Source organism: Physeter macrocephalus, chromosome 16 (genome assembly GCF_002837175.3).
Source record: "Physeter macrocephalus isolate SW-GA chromosome 16, ASM283717v5, whole genome shotgun sequence".
Classification (NCBI taxonomy): Eukaryota; Metazoa; Chordata; class Mammalia; order Artiodactyla; family Physeteridae; genus Physeter; species Physeter macrocephalus.
The window spans coordinates 20,011,474-20,029,313 of NC_041229.1; the positions used below are offsets into that span (position 1 = coordinate 20,011,474).

The following is a 17,840-nucleotide window of genomic DNA, read 5'->3' on the forward strand; positions in this document are numbered from 1 at the left end:
GCACAGGCTCCGGACGCGCAGGCTCAGCGGCCATGGCTCACGGGCCCAGCCGCTCCGCGGCATGTGGGATCTTCCCGGACCGGGGCACGAACCCGTGTCCCCTGCATCGGCAGGCGGACTCTCAATCACTGCGCCACGAGGGAAACCCAGGACTTTTCTAGTCTAGCATATTTGAGGGACTTTTCTTTAGCTTTATAGCTAGCTCTTCCATAATTCTACTTCATTCCCCATGTCTGAATTATGCCAGAAGTTTGTTGAGGCAATTTTAATTAGCAGTTATTATGTTTTTTAATATTAGCTAACATTTATTAAGCACTTACTATTAGGTATGCACTGTGCTAAGAAGTGCTTTACCTGTTTTTAAACTATCATTTTTTTTTTTTTTTTTGAGGTCATTTTTTTAAAGAATAAATCTGGGAAATGTGTGTAGAGTACATACATATAATTTCAATAAGATGGAACACTTAGAAACCAAATGGATGTTTTGCCTAATGGTTTGGGAATGATACATATTTTCATGCTTAGAAAAATCCTATTCTATTTAATACTTCACATTTTATTTGAATATTGCACTGGACTTGATCTTTGCTCTGAAGATTTACAATGACTATTTTTTAAACGTATATATATTTTAATTAATTTCTTTCTTTTTATTTTTTTGACTGCGTTGGGTCTTGGTTGCTGTGCATGGGCTTTCTCTAGTTGTGGCGAACGGGGGCTACTCTTCATTGCGGTGCGCGGGCTTCTCATTGCAGTGGCTTCTCTTGTTGCGGAGCACGGACTCTGGGCGTGTGGGCTTCAGCAGTTGTGGCTCGTGGGCTCTAGAGCACGGGCTCAGTAGCTGTGGCGCATGGGCTTAGCTGCTCCGCGGCATGTGGGACCTTCCCGGAACAGGGCTCGAACCTGTGTCCCCTGCATTGGCAGGCGGATTCTTAACCACTGCGCCACCAGGGAAGTCCCTTACAATGACCATTCATTCAACAATTATTTGAGTGCCTACCATGTGCTAGCTACAAAAATAAGACATGCTTTTTTGCCCTAACACAATTAAAAATTGAGCGGAAGAACAGGCAAGTAAAAAGACGTAGATTTCAAGTTTCTACGATGTCCACTCAAAATGTCTGTTATGGGGACCCTTAAGAGGATTATCTACTCTGGACATAGAAGGAATCCTGGAGATGGTTACCCCTGACCAAATATTTTTAACAACTTTATTGAGATATCATTCATTACTATACTATTTACCCATTGAAAGTGTACAATTTAATGGTTTTATTTATTCACAGAGTTGTACATCCATCACCACAGTCAATTTTAGGACATTTCATTAGCCAAGATGCTAACTTATACCCATTAGTTATCACCCTCCAATGCCCACCCCTCAGCCCTAGGCAACCTCTAGTCTACATTCTGTCTCTATGTATTTGCCTATTTTGGACATTTCATATAAGTGGAATCATACAATACGTGGCCCTATGTGACTAGCTTCTTTCACTTAGCAGAATGTTTTAAAGTATCCACCATATGGTTGCATGTATCAGTACTTCACTCCTTTCTATTGCCAAATAATATTTCTTTACATGGATCTACTGCATTTTATTTACCCATTCATCAATTGATGGACATTTGAGTTACTTCCACTTTTTGTCTATTATGAATAATGCTGCTATGAACATTCATGTACTAGTTTTTGTGTGGACATATGTTTTCATTTCTCTTGAGTATATATCTAGGAGTGGAATTGCTGGATTATATGGTAACTTTCCATCTAGACTTTTGAGGTACTGTCAGACTATTTTTCAAGGCAGCTGCCCATTTTTAAAAAAATTAATTTATTTTATTTTTATTTATTTTTGGCTGTGTTGGGTCTTTGTTGCTGTGCGCGGGCCTTCTCTAGTTGTGGCCAGCGGGGGCCACTCTTCGTTGCGGTGCCCAGGCTTCACTGCAGTGGCTTCTCTTGTTGAGGAGCACGGGCTCTAGGTGTGCGGGCTTCAGTAGTTGTGGCTCGCGGGCTCTAGAGCTCAAGCTCAGTAGCTGTGGCGCATGGGCTCAGCTGCTCCACAGCATATGGGATCTTCCCGGACCAGGGCTCGAACCCATGTCCCTTGCATTGGCAGGCAGATTCTTAACCACTGCGCCACCAGGGAAGCCCAGCTGCCCATTTAAAATTCCCACCAGCAGTGTATGAGGGTTCCAACCTCTCAATATCTTCACCAACAGTTATAATTATTTATCTTTTTGGTTATAGCCATCCTAGTGGGTGTCTGCCTGAATTCTTAACGGTTTATAGGACTTAGCAAGGTTAAGAGGGAAGAAAATGCATCTAGAAGGGGGAACAGCATGAAGTGTCCAGGCAGGTATTGATATTTATGTTTGGTTGGAGCACTAGATATATGAGAGGGAATGTGGGAGATGAGGAATAAGAGTCAGAAAGTAGAGAAAACTCTGCTAAGGAGTTTGAAAATTATTTTGAAGGCTATAAAAGCCAGTGAAAGATTTTAACCAAGTGAGTAGCATGATCCACTCTGCATTTTTAGACTTAATCTGGGAGCAATATAGTGATTAATAAATAGATACCAAAATGGAAAATAGAGACATCAACCAAAAGGGTAAGAGTGAGAAATAATGGGAAAGTGGAATATGGCAAAGGCGACAGAGATGTTAACAAAGAGGGACATAATCAAGACATAATGTGGAGATAGAATTTATAGGGCTTGGTATCTGTTTTAATGGGAAGTATGAGAAAGGGGGATTCAAAATAATTCCTTGCATTCTGTTTTTGACAACTGTGTGAATTTATTAGGCAATATGTAATATTAAAAATAAGAAAGAGTGGTTAAGACACAGAAAAGAAAACTATGGAATTCGCCAAGATATGAAATATATAAGATGGACAAATTTGAGACTGAAGATTATGAACTCAGTTGTAGGTATCAGGAAATTACCTCAACCATATATGAAAGACCCACAGCTAACATCATACCCAATGGTGAAGATTGAAAGCCTTTCCTCTAAGACTAAGATCAAGACAGGGATGTCCACTTTTACAACTTCTATTCAATATATTATTGCAAGTTCTAGCCAGAGCAATTAGGCAAGAAAAAGAAAAGCATCCAAGTTGGAAAGAAACAAGTAAAACTATTTCTATTTACAAAAGACATGATCTTACATATAGAAAACCCTAAAGATTTCGCCAAAAATATAAATTAGAATAAACAAGCTCAGCAACATTGCAGGATATAAAACCAACAAACACCCAAAAATTAGTTGCATTTCTATACACTTACAATGAATAATCCAAAAAGGAAATTAAGAAAACAATTCCATTTACAATAGCATCAGGAAGAATAAAATATTTGAGGAATAGTCGAGGAATAACCTCGACTAAGGAGGCAAAAAACTTGTACACTAAAAACTGTAAGACAGTGCTAAAATAAATTAAAGAAGACATAAATGGAAAGACATCTATGTTCACGGATTGGAAAACTTAATATTGTTAAGATATCAATACTAGCTAAAGTGATCTACAGATTCAAAGCAATTCTTATCAAAATTCCAATAATGTTTTTTGCAGAGACAGAAAATTCCACCCTAAAATTCACATGGAATCTCAAAGGACCCTGAATTAGCCAAAACCATCTTGAAAAAGAGGATAAAAATTGGAAGATTCACACTTCCTGATTTCAGAACTTATTACAAAAGTACAGTAATCAGAAAAGTGTGGTATTGGCATAAAGGCAGACATAGACCAAGGAATAGAATAGACAGCCCAGAAATAATCTCTTGCATATATAGTCAAATGATTATTGACAAAGGCACCAAGACCATTCAATGGGGAAAGGACAGTCTTTTCAACACATGGTGCTGGAAAAACTGGATATCCACATGCAAAAGAATGAAATTAGACCCTTACCTTATATAATATACAAAAATTAACTCAGAAAGGATCAAACACCTAATCATAAGAGCTAAAAGAAGAAAACATAGAGACAAAGCTTCATGACATTGATTTTAGCAATGATTTATTGGATATGACACCAAAAGTTTAGGCAATAAAAGAAAAAATAGATAAATTGGACTTCATCAAAACTGAAAACTTTTATGCATCAAAGGACACTATCAAGAGAGTGAAAGGACAACCTACAGAATGAGAGAAAATATTTGCAAATCATATAGTATCTGCTTAGGGATTAGTATCCAGAATATATAAAGAAAGAACACGTACAACTCAACAACAAAAAAGCAAACAACGCAATTCAAAAATGAGCAAAGGACTTGAATAAACATTTCCCCAAAGACAACATACAAATAACTGATAAGCACATGAAAGGATGCTCAAGATCACTAGCCATTAGGAAAATACAAATCAAAACCACAGTGGGATACCATTTTACACCCACTAGGATGGCTATTATAAAATGAAAACAAACAAACAAAACACCAGAAAATAAGTGTTGGTAAAAATGTGGAGAAATTGGAACCCTTGTGCATTACTGGTAGGAATGTTAAAAAGTGCAGCCGCTATGGAAAACTGGCGTTTCCAAACTGTTAATTACCATATGATCTGGCAATTCCACTTCTGGGTATATACCCAAAAGAATTGAAAGCAGGGATTCAAACAAATATTTGTGCACCAATGTTCATAGCAGCATTATTCACACTATCCAAAAGGTGAGAACAACCCAAGTGTCTATTAACAAATGAATAGAGAAGCAAAATGTGGTATTATACATACAATGGAGTACGGCTTAGTCTTAAAACGGATACATGCTGTAACATGGATGAACCTTGAAAACATGCTGAGTGAAATAAGCTAGAGACAAAAAGAAAAATATTGTATTATTCCACCTATATGAGGTACTTATAATAGGCAAATTCATAGAGACAGAAAATAGAGGTTACCAAGGACAAGAGAAGAGGGGAATGAGGAATTATTGCTTAATTGGTATAGAGTATCAGTTTGTGATGATGAAAAAGTTCTGGAAACAGATAGTGGTGATTGTTGCACAACATTGTGAATGTATTTAATGCCACTGAATTGTATACTTAAAAACAGTTAAAACATTTTTAAAAATTAATTTATTAATTTATTTATTTTTGGCCGCATTGGGTCTTCATTGCTGCAGGTGGGCTTTCTCTAGTTGCAGTGAGCTGGGGCTACTCTTCGTTAACAGTTCGTGGGCCTCTCATTGCAGTGGCTTCTCTTGTTGCAGAGCATGGGCTCTAGGTGTGCAGGCTTCAGCAGTTGTGGCACACAGGCTCAGCAGTTGTGGCTCGTGGGCTTAGTTGCTCCGCGGCATGTGGGATCTTCCTGGGCCAGAACTTGAACCCATGTCCCCTGCATTGGCAGGTGGATTCTTAACCACTGCACCACCAGGGGAGTCCCAAAATGGTACATTTTATGTTATGTATATTTTATCACAATAAAAGATAGGCTGAATCAGGCTCCTGGACTTCGGACTATACTACAAAGCTACAGTAATCAAGACAGTATGGTACTGGCACAAAAACAGAAATATAGATCAATGGAACAGGATAGAAAGCCCAGAGATAAACCCACGCACACATGGTCACCTTATCTTTGATAAAGGAGGTAAGAATATACAGTGGAGAAAATACAGCCTCTTCAATAAGTGGTGCTGGGAAAACTGGACAGCTACATGTAAAAGAATGAAATTAGAACACTCCCTAACACCATACACAAAAATAAACTCAAAATGGATTAAAAACCTAAATGTAAGGCCAGGCACTATAAAACTCTTAGAGGAAAACATAGGCAGAACACTCTATGACATACATCAAGATCCTTTTTTTTTTTTTTTTCCTACGGTACGCGGGCCTCTCGCTGCTGTGGCCTCTCCCATTGCGGAGCACAGGCTCTGCACACGCAGGCTCAGCGGCCATGGCTCATGGGCCTAGCCGCTCCACGGCATGTGGGATCTTCCCGGACCGGGGCACGAACCCGTGTCCCCTGCATCGGCAGGCAGACGCTCAACCACTGTGCCACCAGGGAAGCCCCAGCAAGATCCTTTTTGACCCACCGCCTAGAGAAATGGAAATTAAAAAAATAAAACAAATGGGGCCTAATGAAACTTAAAACCTTTTGCACAGCAAAGGAAACCATAAACAACACGAAAAGAAAACACTCAGAATGGGAGAAAATATTTGCAAATGAAGCAACTGACAAAGGATTAATCTCCAAAATTTACAAGCAGCTCATGCAGCTCAATATAAAAAAAACAACAACAAACAACCCAATCCAAAAATGGGCAGAAGACCTAAATAGACATTTCTCCAAAGAAGATATACAGATTGCCAACAAACACATGAAAGGATGCTCAACATCACAATTCGTTAGAGAAATGCAAATCAAAACTACAATGAGGTAACATCTAACACCAGTCAGAATGGCCATAATCAAAAAATCTACAAACAAGAAATGCTGGACAGGGTGTGGAGAAAAGGGAACCCTCTTGCACTGTTGGTGGGAATGTAAATTGATACAGCCATTATGGAGAACAGTATGGAGGTTCCTTAAAAAACTAAAAACAGAACTACCATACGACCCAGCAATCCCACTACTGGGCGTATACCCTGAGAAAACCATAATTCAAAAAGAGTCATGTACCACAATGTTCATTGCAGCTCTATCTACAATAGCCAGGACATGGAAGCAACCTAAGTGTCCATCGACAGATGAATGGATAAAGAAGATGTGGCCCATATATACAATGGAATATTACTCAGCCATAAAAAGAAACGAAACTGAGTTACTTGTAGGGAGGTGGATGGACACAGAGTGTGTCATACAGAGTGAAGTAAGTCAGAAAGGGAAAAACAAATACTGTATGGAGGGGTGGAATAGAGAGGGTGGGAGGGAGACGCAAGAGGGAGGAGATATGGGGATATACGTGTATGTATAGCTGATTCACTTTGATATAAAGTAGAAACTAACACACCATTGTAAAGCAATTATACTCCAATAAAGATGTTAAAAAATATGCTGGATACCTAGGGTATAGGACAGATATATAACATATAAACTTAAAACATGTGCCTATAAAATATTCATATTGCAAGAACACACACCAATGAATTATTAGTATCAATAAGAGACAACTCAAATTCTAAAGTTGATCTGACAATACAATGCAATTTCCATCAATATCCTAACAGTATCTTTTTGTGGAACTTGACAAGTTGATCCTAAAATTTATATTGAAATGCAAAGGGTCAAAAATAGCTAAGACCCTCTTGAAGAAAAACAAGGTAAAATGATTTGATCTACTAGATAGTAAGACTTATACAATTATCATAATTGAGACAGTGAGGTAATTAAGCCATTGTAGCTAAGATGGGATTTAAAAAAATGACAAATAGGCCAATGGAATGTAAGAGAGCCCAGAAACAGTTCCAAGTATACACAGATACTTGATTTATAATAAAAATGGCTTTGAAGAGCAGTGAAGAAAGTATGGTCTTTTTAATAACTAATATAGGGACAACTGGATAGCCATACAGAAAAAAAATAAAACTTTGTCAGTACCTAACATCATATATAACATAAATTCCATATTTATACCCATAACATAAAATAATGACGGTTTGGGAGGTAATATATGGGAGATATCTCCCAAATATTATATTGTTATCTTAAACAGGGGACCAAAAAGATTGGAAAATACTGATGTTTAGCCATGTTAAGACTATTGTCTCCCAGTGTTCACCAACCCTAAACTATTCACAACCTTTTCTCAATTGCTGCCAGTTCCCCACAGTGAAAGACCCATCTTAAACCAGCTGAGTCATCCCAAATTCCTAAAAATACCCTACCCTAACATCACCCTTTTCAATCATTATCAAGACTGTGTCAAGTTGAGGTTCTTCCTTGCCAAAGGCTTAATAAATAACTCAGTTTTGTTTGATCAAGTTTTCTTCAGTGACTTTTGTGGGGGAGTAAAAAATGGACAGTCCTTATCTTTTTTAGATATAAACTGAAATATTTATAGATGAAATGATATAATTTCTGAGAAAAATTTAAAAATAGAGAAAGTAGATAGGGATAGATAAGATTGGTTATAACCATTGTTGAAGGTGGGTAATGGTACATGGGAGTTCATTATACTCTTCTGTCTACTTTTGCATGTTTTAAATCTTCTGTAATAATAAAAACAGTTATTTTTCTTTTTCTAGTCCTTAAGAGGGGATATATTCATTAAGGTCTCAGTAAATGTAAACTATCTGACCATGACTACCAGGTTTACATCCAGAAAGCATCTAGCCAAATGTATCCTAAGTCATGATGGATTTTGCAGTTCTGCCCCTGATGGAAGGCAGGGAAAAGCAGAGTGGCTGTAGATTTGAGAGAAATAATTCTTTTTAATGCCTTCCTACAACACCCGTAATGTAGACCTAAGAGTAGAAATAATTAACTTAAATTTGACATTTAAATCTTGGTTTAAAAAAAAAAGGAATAGAGGATATTTTTTTGTGCTTTATTTATTCAGAGAGTAGAACTGTGCTACAGTCAGCTAAATTCTTAGTTGTTCTTCGAATGTGCTCCTTCCTACATTCTACACTGGAAAAATGAACCTTCTTATTCTTTCTTAGAATCATGGCCTCTGAAATTGGCAGTTATGAGGATTCCACACACACACAGAGTGATGCTCAATTTGAGGCTCTGAATAGCTACTCATGTAAGTTGACTTTTCTGTGCATTTGTACGGAGGAGGAACCAGCTCAGGTTGATGTCCTGGGAACCAGTGAGGCTCTCGCTTAAACCCTGAGGGAAGAGAAAAGAGAAGGAGTCTTAGTAACCAATCTCATTCTTATTTCTGAGGGAATAGACAATGAGGGAATAGACAGTGAATCCTGTCAAAATTAAGAAAACAGAGAAATCATTCACTCATTCATTCACTTATTCACTCATTCAATTTTCTTTTATTTGTATTCCTTCTGTGTTCCAAGCACTGAGTTAGGTCCTGAGAATATAAGAATTAAAAAGAATAGTCCACCTACTATGGGTTGAAAGTGGTATTTTGTTGTTGTAGCTTGTATCATATGTCGTTTCAAAATAGTGTCCAAACTGCAAAGAAAAAGTAGTAGATTAAAAATACAGGAGTCTATAAACAACACTGGGAAATACAGGACACAATGACATGAATTCTAACAGGCTCCGTCATATTTTAGATTGACTATAAGTCTATATGTCATTAGCCTATATCCTACTAATGTTCATATCCTTTGTTGGTTTGTCTGTTTAGGAGATTTAAGGGCAAGATGCAGATAAACAACAAGTCTAGGTAGGCAGGGACCAGGGAAGAAGCTACCCTGAGTCAGAAGACATTTTATATATATATATATATATATATATATATATATATATATATTTCTGTAGATTGATGAAGTCCAAAAAGAAGCAAGAGAAAAAGCTACCCATCCTTTCATTACCTTACAATAATATAATGGTCAACTTGATAGTAAAGTGGGATAGGCATTCCAGCTGAGGACTGTTGCCCTTTCCCAACCACTCAATGAACAGATGTCTGAGAGATCTCAGCATTGGAAGTTATCAGATTCCTGCCTCTCAAATGGCCATTGGTATTTCCTTTTCTAACAGAAGGAAACAAAGAAGAGATAGTTCAATTACCTGGGAAGGCAAGGGTTTGGGCTGCACGATGCTCTTTACGTCATATCTTTCCTGGTTCCAGTTGCCCATGAGGGTACGGTTTGAATAGGCATCTTCATTAGTGGTGCATCTCCATCCATACTGGAAAAACTTGGACATATCATTCCAATCTGTCCACACTTCAGCATGGCCATCTGCATTAATGAGGCTGCCACAGTGTGGGTTTGTAAGGAAAGAGGTGAGGAACTCTCTCTGGGAAAAGGCAGGAATAGAAAAGCTTGTTGCACAAACCAGAGAGCAGAAAAGGCATCCCTTTCTCTTCCTTCGCCAAACATAACGTAACACCTTCTAAGAATCTAGGCTTTCCTCCCAGTTTAATTCTTGTGGTTCTGTTTCTTTCTCTCCAAGTTCATGAATCCTTTGACCTGCCCTCTCAATCAGCAGTAGTAGGTGACTATATAGATTAAATGTCCCCCCCGCAAAAGACAGGAGAACTTCAGTACCCCCAATACTATAGGGAGAACTAGAAAATGTTCTGGTAATTTTGAGATGTAGGAATTTAAGGACTAAGAGTAGTGCTATCGTCGAAAGAAACAGGGAGAAATGAGAGTTGGATAACTAGATAATATAATAAATGATCAATAAATGATAGTTTCCTTCCTTCTGGGCCCAGATCAAATGTCACTTCTCAGGATGTGGCATTCCCTTTTCATGATGCCTTCCGTCAAGTTAACTTCTCTTTCACTTGTCTCACACAGAACTTTATGTTCACGTCTTTATATATTTATAACTTTATACCATATGTTAGAGTTCTTCAAGGAAGTGTGGAAATCTCCTACACTGATCCCTTGAGGACAGGATCTGTGTCTTTTTCATTACCGTATCCTCTCCTTCTGTCTACCCTCCTAATCAATAGTACTTTGCACATACCAGATGACCAATGTCTGAATTTCAATTTTTTGTAAGTAATCAGAAGCCTAACCATGTTTACTTTTGGTTAAAAGATGAGTCTGGTCCCTTGGCTTAGGAGCAAGACAATACCTTCTCTGAAGCTGAGTAATTTGAAGTTGAGGAGCTTGTGTTGTTTGAAGATTTTATAGTAGAGTGACAGAACACCTTACTCTGCCGTTCCATGTTCTTTAAAGGAAGAGACGTTACCAAACCTGGCCCTCCCAGTTCTCCAAGCAAAGAAAGAATATAGATCACCCAGATCACCAGATGGCCATGATTTGGGAGTCACCACCCACCCACCTTTCCACAGGTAGAGACAAAGCCAACACTGTAGGTTTAAAGGTAACTGCTCTCACACCATGTGCCTTTGTGAAGATAGATGCACACACTGATGTCAACAAACAGCATGATGACTAAAGAGCAGCTGGTCCTACAAAGTCCAACAGACCAAGTACTCAGACTGCAAACCAAGATGACACCATCCCTGGGGCTGTAAGGACAGACATCACCGCCCACTCAGTTGTCCAAGCCTGAAACCTGGGGCTTATCTTAGACTCTGATTTCTCTTTCAACTCCCTACATCCGTTCTCAATCACTAGGTTTTGTTGATGTTTGAATCAGTCCACTACCCTCCATCTCCACTGCCAAGTTCCAATTCAGATCACTATCAGCCTTAGTTTCCGTTACTGCAGTAGCCTTCTATCTGAGGGCAACATCAGCCTTTTTCTCCTCCTATCATTTCTCCATAGGAAAGCAGAAGTTTTGAAAATGAAAATCTAATTGTGTCATCTTCCTATTTAACATCTTTCACTGGCTGGCCACTGTTTTCAGAGCAAGGTTCAAGGTTGTTAAGATGTCTATATGACCTGGTTCCTGCTTAACTTTTCTGTCTCATCTGTTACCCACTCTCCCTCAAAGTACATTTCAGCCAAAGTCAGCTGTTGTGTTTTTCCACCATGCTTTTGCATATATTGTTTCTTCTGCCTCTTTACTCCTCTTGACTCAGGTAAGGTGTACTTTCCTCCCTTTGGCTTTCAACCCAGGGAATCTTTCCACTTCACCCCCAAACTTGGTTAAGGTTCCCCTCTGTATGCTCCCACAGCACCCTGAATTACTCCATTCATAGCACTGCATCCCACTAAATCAGAATTGCCTCTTTTTCTGTGCATCCTCCACCAGACTACAAGCTTGGTGAAATCACAGGCCACATCTTGTTCCTCCATATACCTAACCGCTCTCACAGGCCTGGCACATAACAGGCACTCAACATTCCTTGAATGAATAAAAGGTAGGAAATAGAAGCACCTGGAGAAATTCCGAACAGCAGTAACAATGGGTTGCAGTCATTTCGGATGAGATGAAGGCTGTTAGAAAATCCTCTGTGTCAGGATGCAGGACACAGCCCAACCTCTTCTTGGCCTCAGCCCGGCCCTGCTTCCTTCACTCAGAACTCGCCTCACCTTCGACCTGTCCCTCGGCACTAGTGACTGCTTGTGACCTCATGTAGGTGTGACGAAGTCGCTCAGGGCTCAAAGGCATCTATTTTAACACTTCCGATAGGGTGAAGAAGTGAGGGGACGGGGTGGTCGGTGTATTATCGCTTTTGCACTCATGGCTATTTTCCTCCTCGGATGTCGCTGCACCAGACTATTAAGACAACCGGGCTCTCTTGAGCGTCATCAACCAGCGACGGGTGAAGAGGTGGGGCCGCAAGAAACCGGCGAAGGAAGTGACGTAAAAAAAGGAGCGCCTCCGAGGACGGGAGCTGGGAGCACGTTGAGGCCATGGCCCCTCGGCGCCTCCTGTTGGTTGGGGAGGGGAATTTCTCCTTCGCCGCCGCTCTGAGCGAAACCCTGGATCCGAGCACCAGTATAACTGCCACCTGCCTCCAGCGCCCGGCCGACTTGGCCCGGGATCCGCTGGCCCGGGAGAATCTGCAGCTCCTGCGCGAGCGAGGTAGCGAGGCCCACCCCTCCGTGAAGCCCCGCCCAGCTGTGGCACCGCCCAAAGTGGAAAGGGTGGGCACGTGGGGATTCAAGGAATCTGGGGGTTGCTCTTGGTCTTTACATGGACATTTACAGAGAGCCTGCTGTGTGCCTAGACCTGGGTTGTTTTGCACGGTTCAGGTTAGGGAGGGGTTTTCTCTCGTTCCAGGTCTTAAGACATCCTTCTGTCTATATTTCGTTCCAGGTACCGAGGTACGCTTTGGTGTGGACTGCACCCAGCTGGTAGATGCCTTTGAACTGCAAGACAGAGAGTTTGATCGAATTTATTTTAACTTTCCGCACTGTGGACGCAAAGCTGGAGTAGCTAAGAATAGGGAACTGCTTGCCAAGTTTTTCCAGAGGTGAGCACTCAGAAGTGAAATGTTTAAGATGTACATTACATAGTTACTGCACTCAAACATGTTAGTCTGGGAAATATGGCGTACAAGAGAATATAATGCTCCAAAGGAACCCACAATCTAGTTGGAAAGGCAGACATTTAACCCTAAATGCTAAATAAAAGTACTAATAATGTACTGTTGGGCCGGCAAAGGGAGGATCATCTATTTTTGATAATGCAAAATTATGGTAGTATAGTCTAATTTAGGAGCCAGACTGCCTGCATTCAAATCCCCACCCACCGCTTAATAGTTTTGTGATTTTTGTAATTAAGTTTACTTGATCCTTACTTGCTTTTGCTTCCTCATACATAAACTGAAGATATTAACAGTAACTACCTCATAAAATTATTGTGAACGCAAAACAGTGCTTTATACTATTATACAATAACACATAATACTAATGGAGGTCTCTTTGGCTCATAGTTGTCGTGAAACTTTTCACAGAGGCAGTATTTTAAGTTAACAGGCAGGAGGGGAGTGAAAAGAACAACTTTCTAAGTGGGGAAGAACAGCCTGATCGCTGAATCACATATAGGAACCTTACAGACATTGACTTTTCAATGAGATATAGATGAACAATACAAAAACAACGTTGGAGAACTCTGTGGTCAGCCACTAGTATCAGTTATGAGTTGAACATTGAATTTAAATTCTTGTTTACTTCCAGCTACTTTTTTTGCATGTTTGAAGTCTAATAGATGTTTGCAAATAGATATGATTGGATTTTAACTATTTCACAGCCAAACCATATATATGCAGCTAACTCCTATGGTAACTTCTACTTGTTTCTGATAAACGGCTGGTGTTTCCCTATCCCCGTTAGCTGTGCAGATGTTCTTGCAGAGGAAGGAGAAGTCCATGTGGCATTGTGTAGAGGACAAGGTGGGACTCCTGCTGATAAGCCCATGAGAGAATGGCACAACAGTTGGCAAGTGGTTGCTATGGCAGCTCTGGGGGGTTTCATTTTAAGTGATGTGCATCCCTTCAGCTGTGAGGCTGTGCCAGGGTACAAATGCACTGGATATAGGTAAGTAATAACAGAGTTCTAAGCCTTTTCCATCTCTCTCATTAATGATAAAAAAGATTTCAGAGACATACTTTTTCCTTGTCTATTTCTTGATTCAGTCTCTAGAAATACTTGCTTTCTTTAATAATGACAGACTTAATAATTGCTGTCTATTTTGCCAGGAGTCAAGATAAGTCCTTTCATGTAGAAGGTGCTTTGAACCATATCTTTACCCGGAGCTTACCCTATGAAGGTTTGCAACCAAGAATTTCCAGGATCAAACTGGGTGGCCAGTGGTTTTCTTTTCTAGAACCAGAAGTACTTGTAGGAAAGCTGAACAGGTAACCTGATTTTACCAGAAATCACTTCTATCTCTAGTTGTATCCTTATTGGCTTGATAATCAGGCAACCATACATTGAATGGATGCCACATTAATTGTTAATGATGTCATGCTGTGAATACTTGTCAGTCTGGCCTGCACAAGCCTCTTTAGAATTAAAAATTGTCATATTTTCTGCAAATATCATATGATATCACTTATATGTGGAATCTAAAAAAACGGGTGCAAATGAACTTATCTACAAAAGAGAAATAGAGTTACAAATGTAGAAAACAAACTTATGGTTACCGGGGAATAAGGTGGGGTGATAAATTGGGAGATTGGGATTGACATATCCACACTACTATATATAAAATAGATAACTAATAAGGACCTACTGTATAGCACAAGGAACTCTACTCAATACTCTGTAATGGCCTATATGGGAAAAGAATCTAAAAAAGAGTGGATATATGTATATGTATACCTGATTCACTTTGCTGTACACCTGATACTAATACAACATTTTAAATCAACTATACTCTAATAAAATTTTTTTTAAAATTGTCATATTTTCTGGTATATTGTAGGCTGTCAGAGTTCTGAAACACATGATATCTCTCTTTATGGTAGATGATTTCTTTGTTTCCTTTCCAGATCAACTTAAGGATAATTCTTTTCTATACAGCTATTTGTGCTTTTAATTCTAGCTACGTTATAATTATTAATAATTTTAAGTTAAAAAAGTTTATTTTTGTGTGTGTTTAAACAGGGGTTTCCTAGAAGCACCTTCATACCATCCTATCAAAACCATAAATGAGAAACTCATTGCTGAATTGGGGAAAGCTTTCCCTCTAAAAAGGCTGAAGTGTTCTTCCCCTTTGCTGCCACAGGGAGACACCGGTGTTCTCACTTCCTGCCACTGTGACATCCTATCATCTGCCTTTTGGATTAGTCTCCGTGAAGATAACTCAAATTTTGAGTCCCTGACTGGTGGGACAACACAAGACATGGAGGACTTTCTAGTGTCATCTTCAGAACTCAGCCTTCCCAAGCACCCTAGAAGAGACAGTAAGGAAGAAGCTCAGAAAGGAATGTATGGCCAGGCCAAGGTCTGCCTTAGACCTTCTCTTCTAGTTCATGTTCAGGCTCTAATCCAAGCACCAGACTTCCTCCCAGGTTCTCTGTACATCCTTAGTGGACCTGTCTTTCAGAAGTGCCGCATCTCACCTTCCACAATGCCAGCATTTCATGAGACTTTGTTTATCCTTGGATTTAATAAAAATCTGAAGGATGGCTGTCTTCAGTCACTACTGGATCATCTGAAGGGCATTCTAGATAGCCTTCTGACCCAGACATTGCTCAAGGGCTCTAAGCTGGGCAGTTCAGTGGAATTTGTCTTTCAACCACCTGGGGAAGATTATATGATTACTGTGAAGTCTCAAAATTTTGGCCCAGATTGTGTTAAGGATTTGATTATTGGGTCTGTTACCACATCTGCTACAAGCATCATACACAAAGACCAGTGTTTTGTGTGTGTGTCTATGAACTTGGACCTATTAGCCATGCTTGTCTGGGGTATCTCTGATTGGAGGATGTTGTGGACCTTTGATAACCGTTTCCTGAAGAATTTTGCCCCTGGGAAAATAGAACCCTTTAAAAGCTATTCCCTATATCCTCCATACTATGTGCATGATATTAGTTTTTGGTTAGATACAAACAAAAGATTTGATGAAGTAGAGTTTCACACTGTGGCCCGAGCAGTGTCACAGGACACTGTCATATCCATACAATTCCTTAGTCGTTTTCAGCATCCAAAGACGGAACAGGTCAGTCTCTGCTATAGATTGACCTACCAGACCTGTGACAAGGCCCTCACCCAGCAGCAGGTAGCATCAATGCAGTCCCAGCTAAGGAAGGAGATTCAACAACGACTACATGTGACACCTCGGTAGTTTAGTAAATTCATCTCTACATAGTGATCCTCATGGGTGTGGATGAAAAAGGCCAATTTGTAACTGGTAGTTCTTTCCAGACTTTTTTTTTTATTTTAAATCTTTTACTTTGTGACTATAGCTACTGATGGTTGACTTTAAAGATACCTGTGACTCGATCACTTAAAGTTCACAGACTATAATGTGAGTGGTGACCTTTGGAGTTGTGCAATATTTTGTTCATGAGTAATGACAACAAACAAAACAAACAAAACAGCATCTTATACACTAGATGCTGTAATGCTGAAGCAGTAGAATTTGAGTGTCTCATCAAATATATTTATATTTTCCGAATTGTTGATTCCTCTTTCCTTAACTCTATCATATCATCTCTCTAAATCAGTTGAGAATAGTTTTTAGAGTCACACAGACCAGCATTTATTACCTTGGGTAAGTTGCAAGTGCTCTGTATTATTGGTATCATCATCATGTTTATTCTGTGGTTGACTGCTGTTAAAGTCATGGAACTAAGTAAGTGTCACACTTAGAGTTCACACCTGGGTCTGTCTGACTCTAAAGCCCCTGTTCTTTCTGCCACTTTCTGTTACTTTTCCTTCCAGAGTTTTTTCAACAGTAATCTCTGAACTGTGATTAACTCTACACTTTTCCCCCCTAGATTTTGGGACTTCCTGTTGTAAGCATCTCTAAGGGACATTGGGAGATTGGCTCAGCCCAGGACTCTGCAGAATGGGGTGCTGTAATGTGCATTAATGTATGTTCCTATTAATTAATAGTTAGGCTCCACTGATTGGAGCTATATTGTAAACTCTGTGAAGGAAATAACTGTCTTATTCATTTTTTTAAAAAAAATTTTTAATTGAAGTATAGTTGATTTAATATGTTGTCTATTTATTCTTAAATTTGGAGAAGAGCATGTGGAAAGGCAAGAATTGAAGCAAAGAAACAAATTAGGAGGTTATTATAATAATGCAACCAAGACATGATGGTGACCTGGACCAGGGTGGTAAAAAGTGTTTGGACTGGGTAATAATTAGAAGGACTTACTGATGATTTAAATATATGTGCATGCATGAATGTTTTGGAGTTAGAGAAATAGAGGAATCAAACAGAATCCCTAGGTTTTTGACCCAAGCAACTGGGAGAATAGAAGTGTTTTTAATCAGAATAGGAAAACTGGCATGAGAGTAAGTTTGGGGAGTGAAAAATCAAGGGATCTCTTATGGACATATGTATTGCTTAGCTCTCCACATAGACTTAAAGCTACTCGAGGGCAGGTAATGTGATTTATAGCTTTCTTCCATCTCCAGTAGTGCCTGGTACATGTGAAACCAAGCAGACCCTGCAGGGCCTTCCTGGGGACAGATTCCCCCACCCTCTCCGAGTCTCCCGCCTCTTGTTTGCAGAAAAGCTTTAGCCTCCTAGGCCTTCCCTGAACTCTAAAGAGTAGTTTTTTTTTTTTAAACATCTTTATTGGAGTATAATTGCTTTACAATGGTGTGTTAGTTTCTGCTTTACAACAAACTGAATCAGTTATACATATGTTCCCATATCTCTTCTCTCTTGCATCTCCCTCCCTCCCACCCCCTCTATCCCC

The 17,840-nt window shown here is 39.6% G+C and overlaps 2 protein-coding genes across 3 annotated transcripts; one reads left to right on the plus strand and one right to left on the minus strand.

The window, feature by feature from the left end:
* Positions 1–8,437: 8,437 nt before the first annotated feature.
* CFAP68 (cilia and flagella associated protein 68) lies at positions 8,438–12,259 on the minus strand. Of its 2 annotated transcripts, XM_007128266.3 has the most exons (4): positions 11,885–12,259; positions 9,650–9,880; positions 9,019–9,085; positions 8,438–8,782 (listed from the first exon to the last, which is right to left on the minus strand). In XM_007128266.3, exons 1-4 carry the CDS (start codon positions 11,924–11,926, stop codon positions 8,613–8,615), a joined length of 510 nt encoding a protein of 169 aa, XP_007128328.2. In that variant the 5' UTR covers positions 11,927–12,259; the 3' UTR covers positions 8,438–8,612. The 2 variants fall into 2 exon arrangements, with proteins under 2 accessions (XP_007128328.2, XP_023986936.1); XM_024131168.3 differs by lacking the exon at positions 9,019–9,085 and having other exon boundaries at positions 8,693–8,782; positions 11,885–12,251.
* Positions 12,260–12,363: 104 nt separating this feature from the next.
* FDXACB1 (ferredoxin-fold anticodon binding domain containing 1) lies at positions 12,364–17,080 on the plus strand. Its single transcript, XM_007128265.4, has 5 exons — positions 12,364–12,535; positions 12,770–12,926; positions 13,789–13,992; positions 14,154–14,312; positions 15,064–17,080. Exons 1-5 carry the CDS (start codon positions 12,364–12,366, stop codon positions 16,244–16,246), a joined length of 1,875 nt encoding a protein of 624 aa, XP_007128327.1. The 3' UTR covers positions 16,247–17,080.
* Positions 17,081–17,840: the final 760 nt, after the last annotated feature.

Excerpts from the sequence above, each read along its gene's own strand:
- CFAP68 (XM_007128266.3), bottom strand. The coding sequence starts at position 11,926 with ATGACTGCAACCCATTGTTACTGCTGTTCGGAATTTCTCCAG. Across the intron at positions 9,881-11,884 it reads GCTGTTCGGAATTTCTCCAG|AGAGAGTTCCTCACCTCTTT; the intron begins GTGCTTCTATTT and ends GCCTTTTCCCAG. Across the intron at positions 9,086-9,649 it reads CCAAACCCTTGCCTTCCCAG|TTTGGACACTATTTTGAAAC; the intron begins GTAATTGAACTA and ends TTTTCTTTGCAG.
- FDXACB1 (XM_007128265.4), top strand. The coding sequence starts at position 12,364 with ATGGCCCCTCGGCGCCTCCTGTTGGTTGGGGAGGGGAATTTCTCCTTC. Across the intron at positions 12,927-13,788 it reads CTTGCCAAGTTTTTCCAGAG|CTGTGCAGATGTTCTTGCAG; the intron begins GTGAGCACTCAG and ends TATCCCCGTTAG. Across the intron at positions 14,313-15,063 it reads CTTGTAGGAAAGCTGAACAG|GGGTTTCCTAGAAGCACCTT; the intron begins GTAACCTGATTT and ends GTGTTTAAACAG.